This window comes from Lathamus discolor, chromosome 3, assembly GCF_037157495.1.
Source record: "Lathamus discolor isolate bLatDis1 chromosome 3, bLatDis1.hap1, whole genome shotgun sequence".
Lineage (NCBI taxonomy): Eukaryota > Metazoa > Chordata > Aves > Psittaciformes > Psittacidae > Lathamus > Lathamus discolor.
The window spans coordinates 118547829-118568812 of NC_088886.1; the positions used below are offsets into that span (position 1 = coordinate 118547829).

General features: G+C 36.4%; 1 protein-coding gene across 3 annotated transcripts in view; it reads right to left on the reverse strand.

Moving 5' to 3' along the window:
• MGAT5 (alpha-1,6-mannosylglycoprotein 6-beta-N-acetylglucosaminyltransferase) overlaps positions 1–20984 on the reverse strand; it is a 135817-nt gene that overhangs the window by 28137 nt on the left and 86696 nt on the right. For all 3 annotated transcript variants that reach the window (XM_065671330.1, XM_065671331.1, XM_065671332.1), the window contains 4 exons: positions 19182–19351; positions 18156–18290; positions 11775–11908; positions 7906–8039 (listed from right to left, as the gene is read on the reverse strand). In XM_065671330.1, the coding sequence (XP_065527402.1) occupies positions 7906–8039; positions 11775–11908; positions 18156–18290; positions 19182–19351 (573 nt within the window). The remainder of the gene's footprint in view (positions 1–7905; positions 8040–11774; positions 11909–18155; positions 18291–19181; positions 19352–20984) is intronic.

Sequence of the window (20984 nt, forward strand, 5' to 3'; positions counted from 1 at the left end):
AAAGGAATGTAACATTTTGACAGGGCTTCTGTTTACATGCGATGCCAATAAAAATCTAGTGGGATTCTGAGAAGCATCTGTGTTATTGTGAAGTTCATTGCCTAAATTCTGCTGAACACACTCTTTCATAAATACAACAGTCCTTGAATTAGCCCAAAGTATTCCCCAAATCATCTTGTAAATAACTGAATCTTCCTACTTTATCCATGTGTCCTCTATACAAATACCAGCAGTTGGGTGCTACAAAATTGGGAATACAGGATTTAAAAAAAGAAAAGGAGTACAAATAAAGACAGGATGAAAAGAACAGGCTTTCATGCTGTATTTACAGCAGTATTTTTCAGGGGCAGAAGGAGGGCTTTTGCTTAAACTCTTACAGTTACAAAAGTATGTTAGAAATATTACTATTAAATTAAAATTAATATAAATTAAATTTTATATTTAACATTAATATACAACTGATCAATACGATTTAGGAAAACAAAGCAAAAGCACGGATAAATTCGGCATGTTTTAAGCATCTCTGAAAGTGCAACCAAAACATTGAAATAACAATCCATAATCTTAATTGGGAACATTACTTAAGCATAAGACTGACTGCTTTCCTGATTCAGAGTCTAAAACCAGAGATAAAACATTCAGTATGCCAAAGAGCATCAATTTGTCCATCTATTAAGAAAATAATGGGCTTCTAAATGGTATTGCTAGGTTTCCACCTCAACAAGACTGGGTAACTACTATAGACTCTGTTATAGAGCATGTAGAAACAATTTTTTTCTCACAAACGAAACCTTACAGATAGATAGGCACAAGTACAGGGATCAATATGTTAAAAAAATAAAAAAAAAAATAAGTTTTCAAACCACAACAGTAAAAAGATGGAAAAAAAAAAGCCCACTGCACAAAAACTGAGAGAAATCTTTCATCCCAAAAAGGGCAACCCTCTTTCTTTTAATCAAATGAGATTTTTAAAGAATTGGAACTGAGAGCAGTATCTCCCCTTTGTTCCCTGTACATAAATTGTTCTAAAATTCTTTCTTACTGAAGGAAACCAGAAAAAGCATAACCAAAAATTCAGAAAGCACAATCCACAACACTCCTTTGTTCCCTTATACACCTTGAGTCAAAAGTAACTGGTTTTATAAAATATAAAGTACCGTAAAAATACCATTAGCAAAATACCTTATACCTTACACAAATCTCAGTAACATTTGCCTACTTTTGCATTTAAGAAGTCCTGAATTTCCACATTCCTTGTAGAAAACCGTTATTTGTGATCATGAAAGTATGTCTTGTAATAACCTACTTCACAAAAGTAACCAGGACACATAATTCAATTCTAAACATTAAAACTATTGAATTAGAAAATGAGAAAGCATAAATATGGCATTTATAAATAGAACGGCTACAAGTAAATAAATCAAGAAATGTGATTTGCAAAATACCAATGTTCCTTCAACTGTTAATCCACTTCCTTACCTGCTGGGGTGCAGATACAACTTTTATCTCAAATCATTGGATGTAAACTCCAGATTTTTACTTTCTCCAAAATGAATTCAAAAGAAAAAAGACCATGGGCTGCTGGCTAGTAATGCAAAATCCGCTTTCTCTGCAGAGTTTGTATCAGACTGTACTCTCCACCTCTATCTGTCTGCTACCCATGCTACAAATCTAGACTTCAAGTATGAATGACAACATAAAAAAACAATTTCTCCTCAGAATCAAAAAGGAAATGTAACAGTAACAGTTATACAAACCTTTTCTGAAACAATTTTTCAGTGGCTACAATAAACGTGCCACTCAGGAAAGTACTTTTTGTTGATCACTGACTGCAGAACTGTTATTACTCTTCGTCAGTTATTTCCACCTACTTTTAAAAGCATCGTGATAAGGTCTTTCTCATCAAAGAAATCAAATGACAACTGTCTGATAAGTCTTCCACTAGGACAATATTGACAAGATGACAACCTGAAGTGTTGAAATTTTTAAGTCTGGTGGGTGAAAAATTTAAGTATAAAAGCTACAAAAAAATACACTGTAGAAACATGATGCATTAAGATCTAAACTTTGTGTATATCCTAAATGCACACTGTTAAGTCTAGAAATCCTAACATCTTGGTGATTATTTGCTAAAGCGTCAAGTCCATGGTAAGCCAAAATCCAGTGTATATGCAATGTATGACAGCTGACATTGTCACACAAATCAGAAGATTGGAAAACCTCTTTTTCTCTTTCCAAGAACTGTCATACTCTCAAAGACTTTTCAAGACATCCTTGAATAATGAAAATCCCGTCCCACTGGGGAACTGGAAGAAAGCACAAATGCTGCAGAATTCAAGGTACAATATTAAGACACTTAAACAGGTACAGTGTTTAACTGTACCAGTTTTACAATGGTAAATCACAAGGAGTAGATGATTTTGGAGCTCAAATATGAAACTTTCAAACTGCTAACTGCAGAGTACTTAATGCAGAGTACTGAATTTATAAATGGATTTGGAAAAGATGCAGTGACTCGTGACTAGCAAGTATGAATTCCACACTGAAATTCTCTGAAACTTAAATAAAGTGTTAACTATATAAACATGTAGACCCAACAAAATTGCAATAGTCAATTCTTTCTGTACAAGAAAATCTTCTCTCACCAAATTGGTAGTGTTCTCTGAGGAAGCCAATCAACATGTAGAAACTATTCAAGTGTTCTTAAAGGAACTAAATCTCTTTGGGATAGAAGGGTATTACTCTTGTGAATTCATAGTGATAATGAGAAAGAGAACAGAGAAGCGATAAAGCATGTGGTCAATATATACTATTCACAATAGCAAACCTGAAACTAATTTTAAAATGTTGCAGAAAAACACAGCAACACCTGGGGTTGTAAAGCTTTCGAAAAAGCTGTCTCACTAATCTTAAGGGATGGAGTGACTAGGAAATACGACTGACAAAGTCAATACAAAGGGATGCACATGTTGAAAACCAGTCCTAGCTTCATGTTTGAATAATGGACCTCAGCTAACTGACATCACTCAGGAATGAAGACTTCGAATTAGGATAATATATGATTCTGGTCCATGAAAAAAATCAGTCTGAATGACAAGTGCTTTCAGTGAAGTCACCTCTTACTGAGATCTCAAAAGTGTGTCAAAAGTCAGTTTACCAATAGACAAACAGATTCAGAAAATACCCCGAGCTGAAAAAAGCTGGAAAGAGAGAATATGCAAAAGAAGTATTGAGTAACTTTGCCATGCTTTAGCTCTTCCCTGAATGTCCATTTATGGCTTCTCTGTTAAGCACCTACCACATATATCATTAAATACACACGACCACATACGTATATGTTATTTATTACAGATATAATCCTTGCACAAAGAATGAATAAAACATCTCAGTAAAGAACTGAGTCTTCAAGATCTGCCAGAAATTCTGCTTGTCATCTTTATCTATTTCATTCATAATTTCTTGCAGTTCTTAATCTGTTTGTTTGTTTGTTTGCTTACTTTTTACACTGAGGTTTTTTAAAGATTTGACAACTTCATTGCCATGTAATGGACATTAATGCCTAACAAGGAATTTCTTGTCCTTTGAGTAGAATTTGCCAGAACTAACAATAAGACACTCTCCTCTCCTTACCTTTCTTTCTTCATAATAAATTAAATTCTGATTTTCATAATAAATGTTGAAGAATAAGCCTACAAAATGTACATACATGTATACTTATTTACTGCACCTATAGCTTCTCGTTTGCTTTAATTTACTTGTTTTTATGATCCATACTTCTTTCAGAAGCAAATATTGCATTTCAGATATGCTGCTGAACTAAAGTGTCTGGCTGATTTCAATTTCTTATGTGGCATATAGCAAGACAGCGCTCCCAAAGCTTGGTGACAGCAGCTAGGGTAGGTTATGATCAGTAGGAAAGATTATGGTGCTGCTGCTAATTTGGAGTAAGACAAAACCACAAACTACCACAAGGCAAGTTCATAAGTGCACTGAGCACGTTGAAGAGAAAAGGTGAGAAGGATCTTTCCTCCCTTTCCTTATGTATCTTTTAGCTTAAAAAATTAAATTAAATGCTTAGCCAAAGTATGCTGCTAAATATGAAGCACAAAAAGCACTCAGAAGGAAGGTAAAAGGCAACACTACCAGCAACAAGACACTGATCTTTGCGTGTAAGAGAACTATTCCTAGAAGTGTAATTTCTCCTTTCTGACTTCTCTTCAGTTTCTTCCTCCTACTTCATGCAAGAGGGCATACGATGGGGAAATTACATATGTCATATGGAGCTACAAAGGGGAGATATTAAGAACAGCCTTAGTTATGTACTTTCCCGTTGAGAACAAGCTAAATTTCTTCATAGCTTGTTTTACAGACAGTGTACATTTAAGAAGAATGCCCATCTTGTCAAGGGCATTAGCAACAAACTCGCACATTATTTTCCCTTTAAATATATAAATATTTTAAAGACAACTCAAAGCAGTGATCATACAACTGTATGCTATGCACTGATGGCTATTTTCTGAAACAAGCAAAATTCTGACTTCCGCCACAGCACCCCACAAAAAAAAAAAAAAGCAAATACTATGAATCTTGACTCTTTTTATTTCAAGGCTTAAGGGTAGAAGTACTGGAATGGTATGACAGGAAGTTGCAGGGAGAAGAACAAAGAAAAAACTTAGACCACAACAGGAGCTAGAGATGACATGAAAGGCTTCAAACATTCCCTTTTAATTGAACTGTTCTCTAATTAAAGCCAATTTTGATAATGGAGAGCATTGTGGGTTTCACTCACATTTTATTCATTCCTTCTTTTTCACTTAGACAGAGATAAGACTCTCTTTATGCCTTAGTACTGCCAGAAATCCCAGACAAACCCCCAAACTTTTGATTACAACAAACACATCCACAACTTGGCAAATGTTACCCTTCGTAGGTTACCTTTAAGCATTACCTTTAGAAATATTGCTAAATTCTTTAGAGCCTCCTAATTGTAATCTTTAACCCACTTAAGACAGATTTAGTTATCAGAAGGAAGTAAACGAGATGTATCTTACAGTCTCAGCAGCTTACATGCTTCCTGACCTCCTGCAAGATGTACCCAGACTTGCCCACTGTAACAAGGAATGAATGGTGTCTCAGGCCACAGGCCGACATTTTTCGTGTGTCCAGAAATGCCAACAGAAGTCATCACTGTATTCCTCCTCCTGTTACTCATCACGTTCACATCAGACTTCAGCCCCACTGAGTGATGTAGGAAGACAGAGCATTGTCTCTAATCCATAATTCTCTAGCTACAATAACCTGGTTAGCGTATGCAGATTAGGCTGGTGGGCTGAGCTAGCATCACCAACTCTGCCTAGCCAGGCAGCAGAGCTGCAAACATGGGGATTTCTAGCAAAGATGAAATGGCAAGTAACTTAGATGGCAGTTAGCTATTCTAGTCCCACCTCCAGGGGGAAAAGAGGCTCCATGCAATTCCTTAGTTCCATTTCAACCTCCTCGGTTTAAAATTAAACAATTTCTTTGCAACTGCTATTCCCCAAAAGCATCTTAGCCTGGGGACAGGGACACGCTCCCACCCACACCGTGCTTCACTAATGACTGATCAGCTCCAGCAGTGACATGTGTATTCTGTGGAGATTACACTTTTCATTAATTAGCCATGTTCAATATAAGGAAAAGGAGCAAGATAAATAGATTAGTCTAGTTCTGTACAAGCCATGGTGGCAGATAAAAAGAGCTTTGTACAGGAAAAATGGAGGAGACACGAAATAAGCAAATTACACAGACAGAAGATTAGTTCAGGCTTTCTGTTGATCACAAGAATTGGATTTTATCACTCCAAGACATCCCACTCTGTCACTGATTCAAAGCCTGTCTATGGTGATTGCATGTTATGTACCAGTGCATATGGGTATGACTGCAGTTACAATCTGCAAGTTACAGTTTAAACATGCCTGATGTTACAAGCATACAGTGCGCATTTTAATACAGGCAGGTCATACATCTTGGAAGAAACAAGACAGGCAATACTGATAGAAACAGAGCAGTGACTTGATAAGCACCAGCTCTTTAAAAAGTTGAGAAGCTGTCCAAACACAATTCCTAATGGTGAAAAGGGGATATGCCTAACAATACATACATAATATTTCCTGTTTGATTTTGATGCTGATACGGCCCACATTCCCTTTGCTAGCATTCACATTTCCAGGGGAATGTGAATAATCTTTCGAAGGTTCAGACACATGAGAACACTTAAAGATGAGAAAGCACAAAGTTCTCAGTGGTTCAGCCTATACAGGCTTTTCAGGAGACAACTATGGGTTACTTTGAACTTAACCTATATATTCCTATAGGGAAACAGAACAGATACATCATAAATACAGCAGACAAAATCTACTGGATTTTGTCCAGTGACTGGAAATTACCATTTGGAAATCTGTACCAGACAAAAAACAAAGTCTTACGGGAGAAGGCAATTATTTGAGGATGTTATCAGAGGAAATAATGGGGTTTCCATTGTGTGCTATAAAACCAAGATTGGATGTTCTTTTCAAAAAAGCCATGTTTTTGTCTTAATCAGCCCATGAATATTCTGTGTGTCATACAGGATCTCAGACTAGGCAATCAAAAATCTCCCCTTTGGGCATACAGTTCTGAATTCATGCAGAAAGAATAAACTGAGAAAGACATATACGTCAGTAAAAAAACCCCTGGTGACTAAGGAACTATCTTGTTCCTTAAATCCAACTAGTATTCAACAGGTTGTTCTGCTGACATGCACTGCAAATCAGGTCAGGAAGTACAGATAATTATTACATGCAACTGTTCCTAAGAGACTGATAGGAGATCAGCAACTCCAAGTGTAACAGCTTCTGCCAGGAAAGACTTGAATGAAAGGACCTCAGCTCTGCTCCACCACTTTGCAGACAGAATAATCCAGATGGGGGCATACTATACCATAAGCCAAATAGAGTAACTGTCACATATTTACTATGATGCAAAGCAAAATACCCTTTCAAGACACAGATTACATGGCCTAGCGCAGTAAGCCCAAATACAAACCTGAGAGCTAATATACCTATTTTTCTCGGCACAGTGGTCAAAAAAGCATTCAGATCTATCTTTTTGCCATCAATGGCAACATTCCCCATTTCTTTTCAGTTTTTATTTTGTTTTGTCTCACAGATGGACCATTTACTTGTAGCTAACAGATTTCAAGAATTTATTCTGTATAATCACAGTAATCAGACTAAATGTTCTTTGGTTCAGAAAACTGTAAGATTTATAGTCTCATGCCAATGAAGAGAAAAGGAAAGAAAATGTGAGACATGGATGCTCTCACACTGTCATATTGCTTGGTCCTACGTATGGCACAGCATGTACTGATCAGCTCATTTTTCAGTTGACAAGCGGCTTAGAATAGAGTCTTAGGCTGAAGGGAAGGCATACAATGCATGTGGGCACACAGAGCTAGCAGTTACTTGGAAGAAAACCCATTATAAGTAAATAATCTCTTTTCTTTGGAAACTGCATGAGACACACACTTCTAGGTGTGGCAGCCTGGAAGAAGGAGATCCAGAAAAGGACAGTGGACAAAACCCAGAGGCCGCTGTGAGCTTAACAACACAATATACTTTAACTTGGTGAAAATATGATCAAACCTCATAGTTGTTATTCTGCAGCACTCTTCTGCGATGGGAGACAATACAGAAATTGCAATATTTAAGAAATAAAACTCCAATATTATTATGGGGAGATAAAATAAGATTGGACACTTCTAGTGTCTTTAGTGAAACACAATTTTCAGTTCAAAACGCAGCACATATTTAGTTCTAGAGTTATTAAGTTGCTTTATGATTTTGATCAAAATAAATTTGCTCAAGTATATGAGCATAGAAAACTCACCTTCCAGAAATTATCTACTTTGCCATAAACAAGAGATTGATTCTGCCTTTTGATGTCATTAATGTGTTTGATGTCACTGGAATTCAGATGCTGCTCCACCACAAATCCAAGGAAGCTGTTATCTGGAGTATGAGCTGTAAGAAACAGAGCGTATTCAAAACCTTTTAAAGTATCAGTTAATGTTACAAAACTGTGAATATTGTTAGAATATTGTTAGGTATAAGGAATATATTATTTAACAGATCACTTCGCATTCATAGAGAGAGATAAGTTTGCTTGCTTTATTATCAATAAAGTCCTTATTAAATCCTGCTACATATGTCTACTGAAGTAAGCAGTTACTTTCTGGCTCATTTCTGACAATAAAAATTCTGTATCTGGACTGAGGCCAATGACAACGATTTTTTGTACGCTGAGCTTTATTTTATTATTAGAGATAAGAGAACCAGAAGAAGTTCAGTTTAATAATCTCAGAGATTCAATACCAACAACTCAAAAAAACCCTGGGTTTATGCTTCTTAACAAAGCTGTATGTTGCTCACTGTCATAAATTATAATTCTAGTAAATTTCTTGGGTTTACCTCCCATATTGGAAGAGCTAACGCTGACCATCCCACTCACTGCATATTACCTATCCATGCTCATTACTAGCCTACAAATCACATTATGATGATAACAACACAAATTTCACTGCCTAATTCACTCAGCTCTATCTTGGCAAAACAGTTGTTAATCCAGCGCCCAGACAAAAAGTTCATAAAAAGCATAGACAACTTAGTCTTAAGTTTTCTATATTATTTGTAGCCTCTGTTAGCCTTTTTCCAGCAGTGACATCCAGCAATACTAGCCACTGTTCTCCTCTTATAAAGACACAGATCTATAGGCCCATTAAAACTAAGGTTTTTTTTGTTTTGTTTAAGCCTCTCTTTTAAATTCTGGCACACAAGCTGACAACTTCTTACTAAGCATATTTTGCAAAGTTATTAAAAAAGAACAAAAAAATCCAACAAACCCCAAACAAACAAAAAGAAAAAAAAAAACCCACCACAAAACCCATAAAATATATAAACCTCAACCCAAAGACAGGGCCCCAGGCACTCACGATACATGTAGTGCTAAACCTATAGCCAAGGTTATATATAAAATAAATTCTATTGCAATTATAGGGCTTTGCTTTTTGATTCCTGAAATTAGCCAGCTTGATAATGCTGAGAAAAAAAACAGAGAAACCATCCACAGTGTACGCTTCCTTCTGCCATTACATTTAGTCTTACAAATGACAATTACTCTTTTTCATAAGAAAATGCCTCAGCAACAGCTAAGCACTCAGACCCAAGGACTTTTTAGGATTTAGCATAGCAAATAGCACACTGCAAATATGCCTAACAAGGGGCATTTTTCTATCCTTTCATATTTTGCATAAGAGACTGCATTCAAAGGACAGGCAAGGCAGTTCACTCAGAAGAAAAATCAATTTTTGTTAAAGTTAGCACTTAGAACTGGTGGAATTCAGCACCTCAAACATCACTGACAGGAAGCACTCAAATTTTTAAGCAATATCATGTAGTTTTAAAAGTACCAGTGCTCTTAGTTTGCATAAAAGAAGTTAAAAACATACAAAGGGGTAAAATCCCCCCAAACCCTCATGCTTCTGGAAAGCTCAGAGAATAGTCAAGCATTTGGTAATATGCCACAGGTTTGAGTATGGCTTTCTTGTTGCTCAGTTATAATTTTCTGCCCTTAGAATCGGAGTTCTCAAAACATTGTAAGAGTCTGGGGATTTTGGGAAGCTGTCCAGGGTTCAAATCTGTCATAAAATCTTTACTGATGCGTAACATGCACTTTTAATCACAACCCCATAAAAATGGTGCTACCTCTGCAGCAGAGAAAAAACAAAACAAAAATAAACTTTAAACATCACAAAACATGCTGAATCTTCTACAGCAGTACAAAAAGCAGCAAAACCCTTCAATAATCTACAGCACTGGAATCACTCATGGCTTCAGAATGCATTCGCCTGCAATCCATTTACCACTTCTGTAAAGGAAAAGCTGCAGTCATTTCCAGTCGTAAAAATTGGAAATGGTTATTTACTGAAATTCTGATACAGTCGTACACTTCTGAAAATCCATTATATGAAGTGATTTGCTCTGAACAAGAGACTGTAACAGTAGTCTATGCTGTCATGACAGAGATCTCTATAGAGGAGATTTAGTTTCTTCTGCATTTCAAGAAGTGGGATTGAGGAGTGCCCACACACAGCTGTACCACAAGTATTCATTTAACTATTTTCCTCAAATGCCTCATCACCCTTACTGCTATCTTGACCAGGACCTCACATACAAATTTCCCAGCAGCTGGATCACTTAAATATTGAGCTTTCAGATCCTTTTCCATTTAGAACATAAACCAATAAATATAGCAAATCACATGGATAAGGCACAAGTTCTGCTTACTATGTCCAGACACAGATTCTGCAACCACTTCTAAGTCACATTTCCCCAATACACATTTTATTACTTGTTTCCAAACAACTGTGAATGCAGTCTTTTATCTTTTGAACAACCTTCACTTATATTTCTCTGGAAAAACTTGCACAGCAAATGCTGACGGACAAAATATCCCTCTCTCAAGAATTTTACAGGGCAACTGAAATCAAAAGCATGTCAACAAGACAGCAGCATGTATATTTCTGCTATGAAAAGCAGAAAAGTTTGAAAGACTTGACTATGAAGTCTGATGAGAGAGAATAGTGCATGCTCTGGCCTTAGTCTCAGACAGGGATCATCACCACACTTTGGCAGTCAAGCTGGTTACTGCCAAGTGTTTCCTTACAGACCTGGGCCGAGAAGTTCCTGCACACAAAAGCATAACCTTTCCTCTTTCCTAAGCTTCACTTAACATCAAGCTATCTGGCAGTAGTAAATCTTTCTACATATTGCAGAGATTACAAACTTGAACCACTTCCACAACATGCAAGAGAAAGATCCTTTGATTCTAGAACCCAGTGCCATAAAGTCAAAGAAATTAAGGATTGGGACTAGAGCAGGCCAGTATGGTTTAACAGTAATGATTTAATCTGATCCAATATATACAGGATTTACATAATTTTTTGTGTTCTTTTAAGATATTTAACAATGCTTCAAAGAGCTAAAGCAGTGCAGAAATCTACTACTTGTTTTCCAATAGCTTTGTACACTGCCAGCAAATAAAGGTGAATCAGTTCACCTCAGGATGAATGACCAGGATGAAAACAACCTATGTGAAAATTTTTGATAAATCCATGAAAACATAGAGACAAAAATATTTTTGATGAGTATTAGTCTATTAATCTAGAGTAAAAAGAAACAGCAAAGGAATTGTGCTGCTCAGTTGTTCAGAGGGAAAAAGCAGAAAGAAAGAAACATAGTTAACATAGTTACAAACTTCAGCTACAAACTTCAGTTTAACATCGTGAAATGTGAGATTTTTAGTTTATAAATGTAGAATTTTTTAGTTTATAAAAATGCAATCTAGCAAGTCTGTCAAAACCCTATTGCTCCACAGACAGGATTTGAGAAGGCAAAATTAACAAAAGCTAACTCACTGACACTTGAATATAAAGACAATCACCACTTCCCACAGGTACCCTGAGAATAAAGTTCTGTACCATTATTTATCTTAAGTTGATATTGTTTTTTTCCAACTGCTGCATGGAAGCACAACAGAGCTTCTGCATAGTCTACATACACTTACTGACACGATTCTGTCCATTTAGTAAGCTGCATTTTATTAAACCATGAACTTATCTTTCATAATACAGAAGTTCTTCTCGATGACAGTATTCCCTTTAAAAGCCCCAAATTATTTATAAACACAGGGATACTTACGGAACATTGTATAAAACTGCTGTGGATTAAGGTTCCACTTTCCCCATGGTGTCTTGTGGCCTTTAGACTGGGCATAATGGGCATGGTTAAACTCTGGTTCTGTTCCAAAGGAATCCAAAACTCTTAGCATACACCTAAAAGAGAACAATAATTTACTGTAGGTAAACATGTATATGTATATGAAAGCATATGTGTGTGTACAGTTATGATAATTAAAATGTGTTTTGTTTGCATTTTCAACTGTGGATGATGTATAAACTAAAGGTACATTTTAATTTCAAACATTTTTGTTCATATTACCTTCACAAAGACATTATGATCAGCAAATTCAAGGACATATCAGACATTCAAATAACAACCCTGAAGCTTGTTTTGGGATTCTTTGTTTTTACAGAACAAAGTTACGCTTTAACATCCAAGTAGAGCTTATGGGAATGCTACTGTGGTCACCTACATTCCTGGGGCTCTGAAGCAGAATTTAGGCAGAAGAAGAGAGGATTCTTCATCTATTTTCTAATATTCTCACCCATTACCACAAAATCAAATGCAACAGCTAAGGGCCGCATGCCAAGAAGATCAGAGTAGAACATTACTTTGTGTTTAGACAATTGTATTCAGCCTCCAGGTTCTGACTGACTTTTGGGTCAATTAGACCCACTAGAGAAGCACTGAAGACAGTTTAATTTGCTGAATATTTACAGTCAGACAGACTATTTGTTTATGAAACACTTTGTCACAGACTTCTGAAGAAACGATATTGAAAAATGTCCGCAAGAAACAGTACACAACTGAGAGAAACCTTGGCGCTGGACTACAAAGGGTCTGTAGTGAAAAGAATCACACCCAGTCCTTCATTTCACTCCTATGAATTCCTTGACAAAAAAAAGTATTACTTCACTTATGAGCAGCTCCTTTCAAAAAAGGGCCCATATTACATGAAAGGCAGAAAAAGTCTCAGTATGAAAAGGGCAGCACACATTCCAGCATATGGATTCTAGAAACTGTGTTTCTAAAATGCAGCCTGCCAAACCTTTATGCCAAACCTTATGGCCATCATACTGACCACTGGCTATACTGGAAATTAATTGGATTATATAGCTACAAAGCTGCTGACCCTACCATTCTTCAGCCCTCCTTAACAATTTTTGGAAAAAACCTGTATAGGATTTGTTCTTACACTATGTGCCACGATGTTATAAAGATATGAATTCTTATCACTGAACATTTTATCACTGGGCTTGTATGCGCCAAGGAAGAGACACAGCCTCATGGTGGCAGAGAACAGAGGAAGCTACAAAAGTTACTATTAAAAATGGCTATGCTTCCCAGTCTTCAACACTTCCCATGCTCCAAATCTATATATATTAAGTTCAGTAAAACTCCAGGATTTTGGCTTTAAAATGAGAAAAGATTTAGCCTCCAAAAGGTGAAAGGATTAGCTCCAGCCATCTTTCAGCTTTAAAAGATGAAAGAATGTAGTGCCTACAACACATGCACATATTTCTTATATGATTTCTTTTCTCCAAAGTGTCTATTAAAAAAGGAAGAAAAGCAAACTACCAACCAGCAACCTTTAAACTCTCATATGAAAATGACACCTTTGTCTTTGAAAGTACAAATAGAGAAAATTTACTTTTTTTTTTTAATCTTCACAGAGATCTTTCAAGTGGAAAGAAAGTCAAAATATACAATGCATTATGATTCACCAAACAACAAAGCTGACAGATCAGTTTCTGTGCAGTGTTTCATGTCAACTGATCTCAATGAAAATATTTTACAACAGTGGCAATTATCCCTGCATAGTACAAAATACTTCAGCAGGACCAAAACAACGTCTGCACTGATGAATCATTCAGTAATAAAAACCCTCTTATTTCTTGGCAGGCCTTAAAACAAAATTTTTATCAAGCATACAGCTTTCGGCCAGGTACTTGAGTAAGGGAGAATGAAAAAAGGGTGAAAGCTACTGAAAAATTGCTACATTATTGGAGTTTGTCAAATTCTGTATGTAAGGAGCAATACATCACATGTGATCATCTCAGAGTGCTTTGTTTTCTCTCTTTTTCCTGTATTCAGATGTAAGCTGCATAGTACTAATTGCTCACAAGGGTATGTGTAACTATGTCCAACACACACAGGATTTCTGAAACAGGGCAGGAAATGTGATGCAACAGAAACTAAGCTAAACCAGAAAACAGGGAAACCAAAAAAATATTTATATGATTCAGGCATAAAGTAAGTTGGAAAAGCGAAAAAGCTTACAGCAGAAAGTGCAAGTATGTGCAGAAATGGTACGAAATATCAAACGTTCAAGTAGTTAATCTAATCCCTGAAATGCATCAGAAAAGAACTAGTAAAGATTTTAAATTTAGAAATGAAGGCAATTAATGCCAGTTATGCTGAACTGGTATTTAAACATATGTAGGCACACCTCAATTGTCTACGCAAGTACCGTATTCTCCATTTGTGTCACTTAGTGGTTTAAACCTCTTTCAATTGAACTATTTTAAAACAAAAAGATTGTTTTTACATACAATGTGTTAGCACTTTTAAAGTGAAATATTTCATTTTGTAAATGGCAAAACATCATTTAAAAAAAAATCATGCATACATTTTGAATAATGTTAATTTAGCATGATTTTAACTTCAGTTTTCACCCACTTCACTCTTTCCTTCCTAAGATGTCAACTAGCTTTAGCAGTGAGGTTGCAGAGAATTATAGCATGGAACTGGTGTCAGACTGATTAGTCTATTCACTGACTAATTAAACAGAGGATTGGTGGGTATCAAACTCGTTACAGAAACATCCATATTAAAGTCATCTTTCTTGTTCTAGCATATTAGAAGTGATCATTTCAGGGCCTAATACAAAAAAAAACAAAAAGTGTAACTAGACAAAAGTAACTCAGAATTATCACCATTTTTGAAGTGAGTGTTTTTCAGAAATACTGGACGTAAGCACAGTCTTAATAGGGCTGTCTTCATGGAAACACATATCTTTCTCCCACCTGAGGTTATAATTTTTCTCTACTTACATATACTTCATCTTTGTTTACACAAGCAATGCTGTCCAGCAGCACCCATTGCTGTCAGCAACTAGTGCTTATGCCTGCACAAAGAGTTACAGCAAGGGGTACATACACGGCAGTGGATGCAGACATCTTCCTGGGAGCAAGCTGGTCAAAATCCACCCAGTTCTAGTTTGGAAGCTTGACAGGTGCATTGAGCTCAGGCACAGCAATGTGCCAGCACAGATACATGGACTCCAGACTCTGTCCAGCCAGCTCAGATCATGAGCAGCTCATATCTGCCTATACAAATCCTTGCAGACACACACATTCACTTTCAGGGCACTCAGTACTTGCATTTAAAACGTAAAAACTGAGTCAGAAAATAAGCCTCCTAAACTAAATGCATTCTAGAGAACATGCAAAAAGCAGGAATGTTGCTCTTTTTTTTAGGATAGCTGTCATGTTAATTTATTCCAAGAATAAAGCCAGTTGGATTTTTGGCTTTTGGGAATGAGTCATTGCTAGAGAGACTAGAAAAACGTGAAAAATAGAAAAAAATCTGACTTTTATGAGCTGTATGGAGGATGATGGTGCTAAGAAAGGCAATGTGCTGTACTCCTCAAACTATATTATGCTACTATATTTTTGTTGCTTCATTGCCCAGAAATTGCTCTCAAATATCCAGACTTCAGAAGTGAAAAACACAGCATGTCCAGGCATTTGTCTGCTTGAAAATAGTGACCTCAAAAATGAGATCTGTTTTGCTAGATTCATACTATTTACGGCACTAATTATAACTCAGATAAAGCGTGTACTAAAGAGAATCACTGGTGCTACCGATCTCAGATGTACAAAACAGCGTTTCAGTTGTTCAGAAATTCTCACCCCTCAGAACTGGAGGGTCATTCTTTTGAGCTAGCGATTCTAGAAACCTGATTTGCAATTACCAAGAAAATCCCCAGGGCTCTAGTTCACTCACAAAGATTGTATATAGCACTCTTATCAAGACACTGTTCTGCAGGCAGGGGTTTATTCTACCACTCTATTCCAATCTGAGAGTGAATAAACAAGTTTTAATTTATCTGTATTTGAGTCTGGTCTGCATAAATTAAACTGAGCTGATGCACACATTTCTCCTGAAAAACCATATGGCACAAAGCAAAACACTTCTTTCAAGACAAAGAATTATTCCTATTGACATTAAACACAATTGAGTGAGAAATCAAAGTTTGTAAAGAACAAAGGCTATAAGCCAGCTTTATTTGTGATCATGTTTATTTTACTGGAATGAATTAAACAAAATCATATAATTATGCTTTTATACTGTACTTACTAGTTTTAACTTATTATTTTGATGACAAAATTTATGAGGTAATTCAAGATGCTGAGAAAGAGAAAAATAATTGCAAGTGGATCCTCAAACAGGAGATAGCATGCATGAAGCTATGAATTAATTCTGCTCTAATCAATCCTTGGTCCCTGCTAAACTCTGGACCCTGTTTTGTACACTGAACTTGAGAAAAAGTATCAATTAATTAGAGAGATTTCTCTACTGAGAATTAGAGATGCAAAAAGTTTGATCAAAGGTCTGAAAAACCTGAACTGTAATTAATGATCAACCCCCCTAAATTTATTTTGAAGAAAAGCAAACTGAAGGAACAACAGCATAAAAGATAGTCTAGAGGTTGTGAGAGAGGGGACGGAAGCAATTTATTCCCCAGAACCACATCAGAATAAGCAGTTATGGGCACTTTACAAGAAACCAGACCAAGAAAAAACACTTCAAACAAAAGCTTAACAATATAAACAGTGTCTGGGACATCTTTTGCATTCAAGTCTCTTAAGAAGGAGAAACACATCCAACCTACTTTTCAGCAAGACTACGGACTAGACGAGGTCTTCCTCCACTTCAAGAAACCCAAGATTGCAGAAGAGAGGCATTAAGAATTTATTTTCTTCTTCAAAAGCGTAACAAAAACTCCTATACTACCAAAGGCATTTATTTAGTGTTAAATTTAATTCTACTCTCCTAAATGAGAAAGTGTCAGTCATTACCACAAATTAGGAACCGATGAAAACCAGACTGACAACTTGAGATTTAATGATTCATGAAATAAGCAAGAAAAATTGAAAAGTTAATCTAATATTCTCAGTATCATGGTGTATTTCCATATGTTCGTTACAGAACATACCAAATAGGAAATTCAAAACAAAAGGAGAGAAACATTTCAAATTTGTACGTATGGGTTTATATTCTGACCATAATGCTGTATATGATCACCTAGTGACAATTACATCTCGCAGACAACCAACTGTAGCTCAGTGGAAAACGGGATTATCTTTATTAGCAGGATCCTATAAAACAGAATAACCATTTACTCTTTTGCTTAAAAAAAAAAAAAAAAAAAAAAAAGAGATTAAGAGTAACCTAATCAGTAACACTGATCACAGGGCTCTCACTTAAAAATATGCTGAAAAGAACCAAAGCTCTAGAAAATCCTGAAGTTGAAAGAAAACAATTTTTCTGCCTGCAATGAACGCCTTTCAATACCTTCCTTCAAGTAGGATTTACTGGACTTTACAGATCATGAAACACAGCTAATTCAACTGCGTATAGAAAAATCAAAGTCAGTAATTTAGATTTGGTTTTATTTCATGCTGATATGTATTGGTACAGCACATGGGAGCTTACTGATTTAAAGTTATTGACAAAAAGAAATGTGGTTCTAAAACTTCAGAAGCTAAGAAGGCTGCACAAAGTAATTTCTTGTGACCACCATCTTCCATTTCTAATGGAAAAATGTTCACAGATTACAGAAACATAACTGCAGTTTATTATTTGGACCTATCCCTGAAGACAACTCTCTGCCCAGCATCTCAAGGGATGGAACAGAAAAAATTGCATTGCAGTTGGTGCCCAATACAACTAGCAAAGATAGATCTCCACAATCATCAATCCAGTACAGCTACAAACATGGACAAGCAAAACATGTCTTTGGTATTCCAAATGAACAACAGGAGCCAATAATCTCTCAGCTCATCTACTAATTTACAGAACAAAGTGGGTGGGGTGTAAAGAAGGGAGAGAAAGAAAGGCAAAGGTAATGCCTCAAAAAGATAATACAATTCATTCAGATTAAAAACGCTTGAATCCAAGAACCCCAAACTTGCTGGAGGGCATAAAGATGGTATGCAACAAACAGGTCCTAGCCCCTTTATTCCTAAGAATGAAAGTCAACAGAGAACCACATTTTCACTTTTAAATAAATTCAAATTTATGTGAATGTACTCACCTCAATATTTTGACATGTGTTACTCAAAAAAACTCTTTAACAAAGCAGTTAAGAGGTCAAATAAGTGTTATACTTACTGGTAATGTACCCATGATGGACCAAGTGTTTTCTTAAACTGTGTGAGTCCCACTATATCAATGTAAATGAGTTCTACAATTTTATCCCCCTGGGTAGGGCAGCCAGATCTGTTACCTACAACCTTCTTCATAATCCTAAACAAAGAAAGAAGGAATATGGAAAAGTATTACTTTCCAAATATGTTGAATAGATGCTGTAATACTGTTTATACCAATAATTTCCCTTTCTGAAAAAGCTTTACTCTTATTTTTTCCAAACCAGAAAACATGTAAGAACATTCAAATTGTAAAGATGTTCATCATTTATTAAGAAACATTTATACATCAGTAAAGCGCTAATTTGCACTAAAAACCCCATCTAGTTTAAACTAGAGTAATGTGGCTGTAATGTTTAAATAGTGTGCTTTGAAATTATTTTAAATAATTTCAGATTTCTATTGACAGCTTCATAGTGCAAGTGCTCTCTATAAAATGATGCTGTCATGTTTGTCATAAAAAAAACGAAGAGCTACGGAAAAAGTGTATGTGCTCAAGCTTAAAACAGATGTTTAATGCCTAATGCTGAACTAGTATGCAGAACAAGACAAAGATGAGCAACGTAGCAATTTGACCTAATATTAGCAATTAAATACACCAAAAGTAACGTGTTTAAAGGCTCTACACTTTTATTTTAAAATGAGATACTGCATGAAGAATAGCAGAAACTGAAGAAAAGGACACAGAATTAGGCTAGTCTGTAACTTTTCCTATTGCAGCTGGTTAAAGCACCTGCAATGTTAAAGATAAGCTGCTTAGTCTGAATTTTACAACATTCATTTATTAAGTCTTAGGAGCCTGAAGCCACAAAGGAACACATTATCCTTTAATAGTACATATATTCAGCTCATGAGAATAATCTATCATATGTTTAGTGAATTACCACTTTCATTTTATGCTTCAAGAAATTATATACTGTTAATAGAAGCTTTCAGAGTTTACAATTCCTTTTTTGTATTCCAGTTTCAAAAGTGAAAGTAATCTCCTTACTCCTTGAGCTCTGCCAGTGAAGCTGAAATCCTGATATCATGGCCCAGTAAGTAGAGAGATGTAATTAAATCACTCCACTGGACTAATTCACCAAGTGGGCCACCGCTAAACGCATTTTCTGCAATCTTGAATCCAGATTCTTTTGTCAAGAGCCCCAGATGAACAAGAATCTGGAAAGGAAAGTCATATGTTAAGAGTTATCAACATTGAATATGCAACCATTATACCTCACGGCATATTTTCTTCCTATTAAATTCCAGCTGTGGCCAAGATATCAACTCGAAAAAATCAAATACTCCCACCCTAATGACTTAATTCTGTAATGGATCTCCAAAACAATAATTATAAGAATGTTACCACATTGCTTTGCACTATTATCTGCCACCAGATCAGCAATTAAAAACATCCATCAGAATGGCATTATTCACAAAATAATCTATAATTCTGCACAGAAAGTTGTGGATCACATTATAGAATCATAGAATGGTTTAGGTTGGAAAGAACCTTAAGATCATCTTGTATCTACCCCCTCCGCCATGGGTAAGGACACCTCATACTGGGACCAGATTGGTCACGGCTCTCTCCAACCTGGATTTGAACACTGCCAGGGATGGAGCATTCACAACTTCCTTGGGCAACCCATTCCAGGGCCTCACCACTCTCAAAGTAAAGAATTTCTTCTTTACATCCAACCTAAATCTCCACTGTTTAAGACTGAACCCATTACCCCTTGTCCCTACAAGTCCACTACAGTCCCTGGTGAACAGTGCCTCTCAGGCAACATTGTAGGCCCCCTTCAGATACTGGAAGGCTGCTATGGGGTCTCCATGAACCATCTCTTCTCCAGGCTGAACAATTCTGATTTTCTTTGTCTTTGTGTGCGAGGTGCTCTAGCCCCCTTATCATCCTCATGGCCCTCTTCAGACTTGTTCCAACAGCTCCATGTCCTTCTTATGTTGGGGATACCAGAACTGCAAGTAGTACTCCAAATGGGGTCCCACAGAAGCAGAGGGGCAGCATCACCTCTTTTGACCTGCTGGTCACACTTCTTTTGATGTATCCCAGGATATGGTTGGCAAATTACTTTGATTTAATAACCACTTAGATTCCCAAGGAGGATACACTTGTTTAGGTAAGACAGTATAGCCAAGGATGGGACAAGCCAACAAGAACTTGAAAAGACTGCATAACAGTAGCAGGATGCTTTCCAAACCTCTCCTCTCCATTGCCACCAGAGGAGTTTTCTCTGTATTTCTCTGAAATTCCTGCCTGCGTTTCCAGCAAAGCACAGAAACTGAGTTCCAAACACTTTGCTAAATAGCTGGTTGTTGAGTGTGGGTACATACAGTGGCAAGCCTAAAACCTCATGAACACCACAAACCTTTGTAAAGATTTTATAAAGATCTGTCACTCTTTATAAAGAAGTACCATTCAAAAGACCATTTTATTCTAATCTCTTGCAGCTCCCAGAACTGAGCTGGACATATTAAAATGAAATCACCATTATTTTTTTAAAGCTCAACCTCAAAGGACTTTTAAAAGCAAAGAATAAACATTAACTAGAGCATCCCATCAAAACTGCCTGTGCAGGACAATACTGTTTCTGTTTATTCTTGAGTTTAGTATTCTCAGACGTTAGATGTCTTTAACAAAACAGGCTGGAGGACTGCTTGAAATAGATGGGCTGCTCCTTTACAAAGGGTGAGCCTATTCCAGGACTGTAGTAGGTGACAAATATTAAAGCTGCAACATGGTGCACAGACGTCATGCAAAGACTGAGACTCTCAAGCAAGGAGCTGCGCT